General features: G+C 42.6%; 1 protein-coding gene across 8 annotated transcripts in view; it reads left to right on the plus strand.

Annotated features, from left to right (window-relative positions):
• Gdpd4 (glycerophosphodiester phosphodiesterase domain containing 4) overlaps positions 1 to 11,412 on the plus strand; it is a 108,892-nt gene that overhangs the window by 71,459 nt on the left and 26,021 nt on the right. For 6 of the 8 annotated variants that reach the window (XM_006229796.5, XM_039101084.2, XM_039101082.2 and 3 more), the window contains 2 exons: positions 7,583 to 7,665; positions 9,181 to 9,230. In XM_006229796.5, coding sequence (XP_006229858.1) covers positions 7,583 to 7,665; positions 9,181 to 9,230 — 133 coding nt within the window. Of the gene's footprint in view, positions 1 to 7,372; positions 7,470 to 7,582; positions 7,666 to 9,180; positions 9,231 to 11,412 lie in introns of all 8 variants that reach the window. The other 2 variants (XR_005499322.2, XM_017590186.3) reach the window with 1 other exon arrangement.

The raw sequence follows: 11,412 nt of genomic DNA on the forward strand, positions 1-11,412 counted from the left end.
CACACAGGGTCACACTCACACACACTCACAGGGTCACACATTCACACACACAGGGTCACACTCACACACTAGTGCTATGGTAAGAAGCCAGAGCCCTTTGTCTGTGAAGAGAAAGCTGTTTCTTGAATACAGTGCTCTTAAATCAACGAGTCAGCATCCAGCTGTATTACCCTGGCACCCTGGTGGGATTTGGTGGACCTGAAGACCTGGTTTGCAGCCTCTGCTAAAAACAGTCACTTAGTACCTATGGAGGGAGTTGTGGCTAGCCAGTTACTGCAACAGAGCCTGGGTTTCTGTCTGCCTAGAATGATTCGACTGAGCAGCATGCAAGAGAAAACAGGTTGTCATAAGGGAGTCTTGATGTGCCACTCATGCTAGCCTGAAACTCTAAGCCTCAAGTCATTCTCGACCTTTGTCTCCCAAGTGGCTGGGACTATAGACATACACTACGATTCCCACTAGGAAACAGTCTAGGAGCTGGAGAGATGGATCAGCAGTTAAGAGTGCTCTCAAGGGCACTTGAGCGCCAGGTCCTCTGTGATCCAGACAACGCCCAGACCTGAAGGGACCCGGTCAACAGTTCTCTGCACCCAAATCCCGTGGTAGGGAGAGCTAAACTTTTAGAGGGGCAGACACGCCTGGGAAGCCAGAAGAGACTACACTCTACCCACATTTCTGACTCCAGAGGAAAACACCTAACACCATCTGGGACCCCAGTGCCCGGGGGCTCAGGGAAAAGGGGGCACAGGCCCTCCTGGTTGCGGCCCTCTCGGAGAGCTCAAAAGCAGCCCCCCACGAGCAACTTGAGTCGTGGGACCACAGGTAAGACCAACTTTCTGCTCCAAGTGACCTGCCTGGTGGACTCAGGACACAGGCCCATAGGAACAGCTGAAGACCAGTAGACAGGAAAGACTACACGCCTGAAAGCAGAACACTCTGTTCCCAGAACTGGCTGAAAGAAAACAGGAAAACAGGTCTACAGCACTCCTGACACACAGGCCTATACGACCGTCTAGCCACTGTCAGAAATAGCAGAACAAAGTAATACCAGAGACAACCTGATGGCAAGAGGCAAGCGCAGGAACCCAAGCAACAGAAACCAAGACTACATGGCATCAACGGAGCCTAACTCTCCCACCAAAGCAAACACTGAATATCCAAACACACCAGAAAAGCAAGATCTAGATTTAAAATCACATTTGATCATTATGCTGGAGGACTTCAAGAAAGACATGAAGAACTCCCTTAGAGAAACGCAGGAAAACATAAACAAGTAGAAGCCTATAGAGAGGAAACACAAAAATCCCTGAAAGAATTCGAGGAAAACACAATCAAAGGTGAAGAATTAAAAAAGGAAATGGAAGCAATAAAGAAAGCACAAAGGGAAACAACCCTGGATATAGAAAACCAAAGGAAGAGACAAGGAGCCGCAGATACAAGCATCAGCAACAGAATACAAGAGATAGAAGAGAGAATCTCAGGAGCAGAAGATTCCATAGAAATCATTGACACAACAGTCAAAGATAATGTAAAACGGAAAAAGCTACTGGTCCAAAACATACAGGAAATCCAGGACTCAATGGGAAGATCAAACCTAAGGATAATAGGTATAGAAGAGAGTGAAGACTCCCAGCTCAAAGGACCAGTAAATATCTTCAACAAAATCATAGAAGAAAACTTCCCTAACCTAAAGAAAGAGATGCCTATAAACATACAAGAAGCCTACAGAACTCCAAATAGATTGGACCAGAAAAGAAAATCCTTCTGTCACATAATAGTCAAAACACAAAATGCACAAAACAAAGAAAGAATATTAAAAGCAGTAAGGGAAAAAGGTCAAGTAACATATAAAGGCAGACCTATCCGAATCACACCAGACTTCTCGCCAGAGACTATGAAAGCCAGAAGACCCTGGACAGATGTCATACAGACCCTAAGAGAACACAAATGCCAGCCCAGGTTACTGTATCCACCAAAACTCTCAATTAACATAGATGGATAAACCAAGATATTCCATGACAAAACCAAATTTACACAATATCTTTCTACAAATCCAACCCTACAAAGGATAATAAATGGTAAAGCCCAACATAAGGAGGCAAGCTGCACCCTAGAAAAAGCAAGAAACTAATCGTCTTGGCAACAAAACAAAGAGAAGAAAAGCACACAACATAGTCTCACATCCAAATATGAATATAACAGGAAGCAATAATCACTATTCCTTAATATCTCTCAACTTCAATGGTCTCAACTCTCCAATAAAAAGACACAGATTAACAAACTGGATACGCAATGAGGACCCTGCATTCTGCTGCCTACAGGAAACACACCTCAGAGACAAAGACAGACACTACCTCAGAGTGAAAGGCTGGAAATCAACTTTCCAAGCAAATGGTCAGAAGAAGCAAGCTGGAGTAGCCATTCTAATATCAAATAAAATCAATTTCCAACTAAAAGTCATCAAAAAAGATAAGGAAGGACACTTCATATTCATCAAAGGAAAAATCCACCAAGATGAACTCTCAATCCTAAATATCTATGCTCCAAATACAAGGGCATCTACATACATAAAAGAAACCTTACTAAAGCTCAAAGCACACATTGCACCTCACACAATAACAGTAGGATATTTCAACACCCCACTCTCATCAACAGGCAGATCATGGAAACAGAAATTAAACAGAGACATAGACAGACTAAGAGAAGTCATGAGCCAAATGGACTTAACAGATATTTATAGAACATTCTATCCTAAAACAAGAGGATATACCTTCCTTTCACCACCTCATGGTACTTTCTCCAAAATTGACCATATAATTGGTCATAAAACAGGCCTCAACAGATAGAGAAAGATAGAAATAATCCCATGCGTCCTATCAGACCACCACAGGCTAAAGCTGGTCTTCAATAACAATAAGGGAAGAACGCACACATATACACGGAAGTTGAACAATGCTCTACTCAATGATAACCTTGTCAAGGAAGAAATAAAGAAATTAAGACTTCTTAGAATTTAATGAAAATGAAGGTACAACATACCCAAACTTATGGGACACAATGAAAGTTGTGCTAAGAGGAAAACTCATAGCTCTGAGTGCCTGCAGAAAAAAACAGGAGAGAGCATATATCAGCAGCTTGACAGCACACCTAAAAGCTCTAGACAAAAAGAAGCAAATACACCCAGGAGGAGTAGAAAGCAGGAAATAATCAAACTCAGAGCTGAAATCAACCAAGTAGAAACAAAAAGGACCATAGAAAGAATCAACAGAACCAAAAGTTGGTTCTTTGAGAAAATCAACAAGACAGATAAACCCTTACCAAGACTAATGAGAGGACACAGAGAGTGTGTCCAAAGTAACAAAATCAGAAATGAAAAGGGAGACATAACTACAGAGTCAGAGGAAATTCAAAAAATCATCAGATCCTACTACAAAAGCCTATATTCAACAAAACTTTAAAATCTGGAGGAAATGGACAATTTCCTAGACAGATGCCAGGTAACGAAGTTAAATCAGGAACAGATAAACCAGTTAAACAACCCCATAACTCCTAAGGAAATAGAAGCAGTCATTAAAGGTCTCCCAACCAAAAAGAGCCCAAGTCCAGACGGGTTTAGTGCAGAATTCTATCAGACCTTCATAGAAGACCTCATACCAATGTTATCCAAACTATTCCACAAAATTGAAACAGATGGAGCACTACTGAATTCATTCTATGAAGCCACAATTACTCTTATACCTAAACCACACAAAGACCCAACAAAGAAAGAGAACTTCAGACCAATTTCCCTTATGAATATCAACGCAAAAATACTCAATGATATTCTGGCAAACCGAATCCAAGAGCACATCAAAACAATCATCCACCATGATCAAGTAAGCTTCATCCCAGGTATGCAGGGATGGTTTAATATACGAACTGAAAACCATCAACGTGATCCATTATATAAACAAACTGAAAAAACAAAACCACATGATCATTTCATTAGATGCTGAGAAAGCATTTGACAAAATTCAACACCCCTTCATGATAAAAGTCCTGGAATTCAAAGCCCATACCTAAACATAGTAAAAGCCATATACAGCAAACCAGTAGCTAACATTAAACTAAATGGAGAGAACCTTGAAGCAATCCCACTAAAATCAGGGACTAGACAAGGCTGCCCACTCTCTCCCTACTTATTCAATATAGTTCTTGAAGTTCTAGCCAGAGGAATCAGACAACAAAAGGAGATTGAGGGGATACAGATTGGAAAAGAAGTCAAAATATCACTATCTGCAGATGATATGATAGTATATTTAAGTGATCCCAAAAGTTCCACCAGAGAACTACTAAACCTGATACACACCTTCAGCAATGTGGCTGGGTATAAAATTAACTCAAATAAATCAGTAGCCTTCCTCTACACAAAAGAGAAACAAGCCGAGTAAGAAATTGGGGAAATGACACCCTTCATAATAGTCCCAAATAATATAAAATACCTCTGTGTGACTTTAACCAAGCAAGTAAAAGATCTTTATGATAAGAACTTCAAGCCTCTGAAGAAAGAAATTGAGGAAGACCTCAGAAGATGGAAAGATCTCCCATGCTCATGGATTGGCAGGATTAACATAGTAAAAATAGAAATTTTACCAAAACAGATCTACAGATTCAATGCAATCCCCATCAAAATACTAATCCAATTCTTCAGAGAGTTAGACAGAACAATTTGCAAATTCATTTGGAATAACAAAAATCCCAGGATAGCTAAAACTACCCTCAACAATAAAAGGACTTCTGGGGGAATCACTATCCCTGAACTCAAGCAGTATTACAGAGTTATAGTGATAAAAACTGCATGGTATTGGTACAGAGACAGACAGATAGATCAGTGGAATAGAACTGAAGACCCAGAAATGAACCCACACACCTATGGGCACTTGATTTTTGACAAAGGAGCCACCATCCAATGGAAAAAAGATAGCATTTTCAGCAAATGGTGCTGGTTCAACTGGAGGGCAACATGTAGAAGAATGCAGATCGATCCATGCTAATCACCCTGTAAAAAGCTTAAATCCAAGTGGATCAAGGACCTACACATCAAACCAGATACACTCAAATTAATAGAAAAAAAATGGGGAAGCATCTCGAACACATGGGCACTGGAGAAAATTTCCTGAACAAAACACCAATGGCTTATGCTCTAAGATCAAGAATCGACAAATGGGATCTCATAAAACTGCAAAGCTTCTGTAAGGCAAAGGACACTGTTGTTAGGACAAAACAACAACCAACAGATTGGGAAAAGATCTTTACCAATCCTACAACTGATAGAGGGCTTATATCCAAAATATACAAAGAACTCAAGAAGTTAGACCTCAGGAAGACAAATAACCCTATTAAAAAGCGGGGTTCAGAGCTAAACAAAGAATTCACAGCTGAGGAATGCCAAATGGCTGAGAAACACCTAAAGAAATGTTCAACATCTTTAGTTATGAGGGAAATGCAAATCAAAACAACCCTGAGATTTCACCTCACACCAGTGAGAATGGCTAAGATCAAAAACTCAGGTGACAGCAGATACTGGCGAGGATGTGGAGAAAGAGGAACACTCTTCCATTGTTGGTGGGATTGCAGACTGGTACAACCATTCTGGAAATCAGTCTGGAGGTTCCTCAGAAAATTGGACATTGAACTTCCTGAAGACCCAGCTATACCTCTCTTGGGCATATACCCAAAAGATGCCCCAACATATAAAAAAGACACATGCTCCACTATGTTCATAGCAGCCTTATTTATAATAGCCAGAAGCTGGAAAAACCCAGATGCCCTTCAACAGAGGAATGGATACAGAAAATGTGGTACATCTACACAATGGAATACTACTCAGCTATCAAAAACAATGACTTTATGAAATTCATAGGCAAATGGATGGAACTGGAAAATATCATCCTGGGTGAGGTAACCCAATCACAGAAAAATACAGAAATGCACTCATTGATAAGTGGCTATTAGCCCAAATGCTTGAATTACCCTAGATGCACAGAACACATGAAACTCAAGAAGGATGACCAAAATGTGAATGCTTCACTCCTTCTTTAAAAGGGGAACAAGAATACCCTTGGGAGGGAATAGGGAGGCAAAGTTTAGAACAGAGGCAGAAGGAACACCCATTCAGAGCCTGCCCCACATGTGGCCCATGCACATACAGCCACCCAATCAGATAAGATGGATGAACCAAAGAAGTGCAGGCTGACAAGAACTGGATGTAGATCTCTCCTGAGAGACACAGCCAGAATACAGCAAACACAGAGGCGTATGCCAGCAGCAAACCACTGAACTGAGAATGGGACCCCCCGTTGAAGGAATCTTAGGACTGAAAGAGCTTGAAGGGGCTTGAGACGCCATATGAACAACAATGCCAAGCAACCAGAGCTTCCAGGGACTAAGCCACTACCTAAAGACTATACATGGACTGACCCTGGACTTTGACCTCATAGGTAGCAATGAATATCCTAGTAAGAGCACCAGTGGAAAGGGAAGCCCTTGGTCCTGCCAAGACCGAACTCCCAGTGAACGTGATTGTTGGGGGGAGGGTGGTAATGGGGGGAGGATGGGGAGGGGAACACCCATACAGAAGGGGAGAGGGAGGGATTAGGGGGATGTTGGCCCAGAAACCAGGAAAGGGAATAACAGTCGAAATATAAATAAGAAATACTCAAGTTAATAAAGGTGGGGGAAAAAAAAGAGTGCTTTCTACTCTTCTAAAGGACTTAAATTTGGTTCCCAGCGCCAATATCAGGCAGCTCACAACTGCCCGGAAGTTAACTAAGTTCCAGGGGATTCAATGCCTCCCTCTGGATTCTGGAGACACCTGTACATGGTATGAGTAAAAAGAATCTTTTTTTTTTTTTGTAACGAAAAGTTTAATTTTGCTCCTTTGAACGTTAAGCCTTGGGCAGAAAAGCTTAAGAAAGACTAAAAAACACCAGCTTCTGTAGCATCAAGAATAACTCTGGGAAGGATCAATGAATGAGTAGAGGAAAAAAATTACACCAGAGACTTAAGAAATCCATGTGAATCAGTGCAGGAGCCAGAGTTCCCAGCGTGCTGGCGAAAGAGCTGGTCTTGGTAGAGATTGGAGCGGTGGGTGTGTGGGTCAAAGGGAATTACATATAATTCAGTGTTTCTGTAAAGAACGTTGATGCATATCAATGGTGCCCGGGTACTAATTCATAGACAGTGGCATTGCAAATGGCTTCCCAGAGCAATGAGGATGTGAGCTCGATATCGGAGACTATGTTACAGAAAGAGAGCACAAGAGGTCAGTCAACCTGTACTGGAGTCCTGGGTCCAGGACAGACTCAGTGTGACTTCTCTGTAATTCCCACAGATGTCTGCCTTGAGAGTCAAGGAAGATGAAGAGCACGGCACACGGCATCTCTCGCAGATCCTTGCACGTGTGAGGGTGACTGTTAGAATAGCTGCAGGTAGTCTCGTCTGGCCCCACTTCCTACGGGCCCGCAGCCCACGTAGACGAGTGAGGGACTTAAAACCTTCCAACCACAGAGCGATCCGCCTTCGGTTGGTTCATGTTTTGCAGACACCAGGCTACTACTTGCTCATGTGGCTTTTCCTGGATGTTGCTTCTGCGATTATCATCGGCGTTATATTTTGTTATCACTGGTGAGTATGTATTTATAATTCTAAATGAAAAATCCCTCTAAATAAAAGTAATAAATGGGGTCTTACAGAGAACTGAGGAAAAGGTTGTTTTCTTCTGATACCTTCCATGGCAACGTGGGTTTAGAATGTCAGTCTCTCATTTCCTCTGGTCTGCAGCTTACTCCCCCCCACCCCAATCTTAGTTAGAATTTCATTACTGCAAAAAGTCACCATGACCGAGGAAACTCTTATAAAGGACATTTAGTTGGAGCTGGCTTACAGTTCCAGAGGTTCAGTCCATTATCACCATGAAGCATGGCAGCATCCAGGTAGACTTGGTGCTGGAGAAGGAGCTGAGAGTTCTACATCTTGACCTAAAGGCAGTCGGGAAGAGACTCTCTCTATGCGGGGCAGAGCTGGAGCATGGGACCTCAACGTCCACCCCCCACAGTGGCTCACTTCCCCCCAACAAGGCCACAACTCCCCCTCCAAGAAAGCCACACCTCCTAATGGTGCCACTTCCCCATGAGCCAAGCGTAGTCAAACCACCACACCCCATTTTCGAATAAGGGCTCTCACTGGCGCCCCGTCAGGAGTGCACCATGTATGGATTCAGTGCGCTCTGTTAGGCCTGGGATTGCAGCTATCCAAGCAAGGGCCTCCATCTCCCCTCCTTGGAAGAATGGACAGAGCAGGTACACAGGCCAGGAAGAGCAGGGTGTGGCCCTGGCTTTGCTTTTTAGTTGCTGGGTGACCTTGAGGGAAAAAATGCTTTCTCTTTCTGGACCATACTCGTCCCCCCCCCCCAGACTTTCTTTTTTTATTATTATTATTTTATTTAATTACATTTCAAATGTCCCCCTTCCCAGTCTCCCCTCCACAAACTTCCCTCCCATCCACCCTCCCCCATCCTCTACAAGGAAACTCTCCTACCCACCCACCCTCTCCCGCCTCACCCCTCTAGCATCCCCCTTCCATAACCATACTTTTTATGTCTGCTCAGAAAAGCACATTTAAGAATCCTTGCAGGACAAATGCTACAGGGTTTTGGTTTTACTTGTTTTGTTTTTGTTTGTTTTTGTTTTGTTTTGGTTTTACTATTCTCTGTGTGTGGTTGTTTGGGCTGCATGTGTGTCTGTGCCCTCCTGAGTGCCTCATGCCTACAGAAACCAGAAGATGGTGTCAGATTCCCTGGAACTGGAGTCACAGATGGGTTGTGAGCCACCAGGTGGGTACTGGGGATCAAGGTCCTCCAGAAAAGCAGACGGTGCTCAGAGCTGACGCCCGAGTCGTCTCTGCATCCCTGGAATTGTGGTTTTAAGGTGTGAGAGAGAACTAACAGCCTGGAAGAAGGATGTAAGTTCAGGTAGACTGTGGTTCTTTACGTCCGTCATTCTGATTGGGGACTTAGCCTTTAAAGGGAGGAGACACAGGCCCTTCTCTCAGGTGAGAGCCTGGCTGGGTAATGCGTGTCTTCTGCCCATCGTGCTGTTTAAAAGAGGCCTGCAAGCTGACACACAGTCTGCTTCCTTCCAGGGTAAAAGAGCTGAGAAGAGAAAGGTGGCTTGAAACTACTGCATCTGCAGGTAAGGTCCACAGCCTTGCTCATTCCTACCTTTTTGTCCCTCCCATTGCCTCTAGAAGGCAGGGCCTGCTCTTTACAGCCCTGGTGAGAGCTGAGGGTGTATGGGGACTGAGGGTTGGGGATCAGGGAGAAGCAGAAACATTTAGTCCCCTTGTCCTTGAGTTCCCAACTGCAAACTCAATCAATCATCAGTGGAAACAAAAGTTCTGTTGTTGCTGCTATGAATCATGTCGTTAGGCCCTGTAAGGCATGCTGGCTGTGGAATACATACAGCTTATTCCTTTTTTTTTTAAGATCCAATTGATAAGATATAATTGCCCACCTAAACATACAAAGCCCAGTACCATCCATCCCTTAAAACATTAATAACAACCTGTAAATACACAGAGCGAAATCTTAACGTTAGCCTCCATTGCTGTCCCTCGGCTCCTCCCTCTCCCCCTCCTGTCTCTTCCCCTCTTCATTCAAGTCTCCTCCTCTTCCTCCAAACTTCTCTCCCACCCATCCTTCCATCTCATCCAAAGACAGGCCTCCTTCTATCCTGTACCTGCCTCTCACCTGTATTTTACAAATTCAATGGAGAGAAGGTTCTGGTGAAGTCACCTGAGTCCTGAGTAAATGACTGTCCTTGGGGCAGTGGAATTAGCATCAAAATACAGAGAGATCCAGGGCAAACCACAACATTTCCCCCTTTTTGTCTAGTTAAAAGACCTTTTCACTTATATATAAATTGAGTACAAGTATTACCATTATACAATTTATAAAACATATGATATACTCAACACCCAGTCCATCAGTTTTGTCCATTACCTAAAGCACCTTGTCATCTATTCTAAAAGACTATAATTCTATACCTGACTTATATCCTGGTTTGAGATCGTATGCCATCTGAAAAACCACTCTTCCAAATTTATTATCCTTCTCAATGCTAAACAGCTTGGGTTGTTTACAAGACTGCCAATCTTCAAACACATTAGAAATCTTTGAATGGCCAAATATTTATACACATAGGAAGTCTAACACAGCTTCCAGAACTGAGAGGTTGTAGAGACAAATCTCCACCATCACAGTCCTCTGTTAGCAACATGTGAGTGCAAGTCTTCAGCCTTCTGGCCCAAAATCAACTGACAGACTCTTGATGCAGATTTTTGAAGGGCTGATCACCCTATCTTAGCAGGGCTTATCAGTCAACTATTCTGCATAATTTGTCCTGTTTTGGACAGTATTTATTAGTCTGCAAATGAAACAGGCAGATTTGTCCAGTGGCTGTCTAGCCACAAAGTATTGCCTCACCTGGAGGTGAGATGTTCAAATTCTTCATTAACTCCATCAAAGGGTAACTCTTAGGAGCAGATATGTCTCAACAAAAGATAAATAACTTTAAATCTCAAATTTTGTGGACTTCTGATGTTTTTTGAAAACCATCTATCAGGGGTTGGGGATTTAGCTCAGCGGTAGAGCACTTGCCTAGCAAGTGCAAGGCCCTGGGTTCAGTCCCCAGCTCCGAAAAAAAGAGAAAAAAAACCCATCTATCTATATAAGACAATCTGGACTGTTGTCTTTATATCTTAATATTATCTTGAAAGTACTCTCACAAAGTCAGCCATGAACTTGCTATTTGGCCTTTAACTCACATGTGTAATCAACTCAGAAGTTTATAATGACATCAATAGAAGAACTGGCTCTAAACCTTGCACTTTTAAACTTTTTTGACAAATAAATTGTATACCAAAGCAAAGATATGATTTTAGCTTGATTACCAAATAAGATTATGACTGTACAACTCAATCTAGCTAATTCCTCCCTGTTAAATTACAATCAATTTTAAATTTGTCATAAAAACAACTTTAGAATAATCACTTTCAGCCCCCCAAAGTCCAGAGAATTGGGGTGATGACTCCTCCATAGCTTCTTCAAGCTGTACATGGGCATTGAGATATCCTTGGGGGATAGCGGGTAGGAAGAATGAAGCAAATGCTGTAGCCAATGTGTCCTGACTGGACCCAGCAGAAAGACCTTAAGACCAGGAATCCAAGCAGGCACACTCTGTAAAATACAACTCTCAAGACAAAAGTTTAGAATCGAGATATCTTGTTTGATTCTCCTGAATCAATTTTTTTCAGGCGGTCTACCTCTATCAAATATGATCAGTATGACTCTGTAAGGTTTCCAGAGCCCAATCA

This window comes from Rattus norvegicus, chromosome 1 (assembly GCF_036323735.1).
Source record: "Rattus norvegicus strain BN/NHsdMcwi chromosome 1, GRCr8, whole genome shotgun sequence".
NCBI classification, from domain to species: domain Eukaryota; kingdom Metazoa; phylum Chordata; class Mammalia; order Rodentia; family Muridae; genus Rattus; species Rattus norvegicus.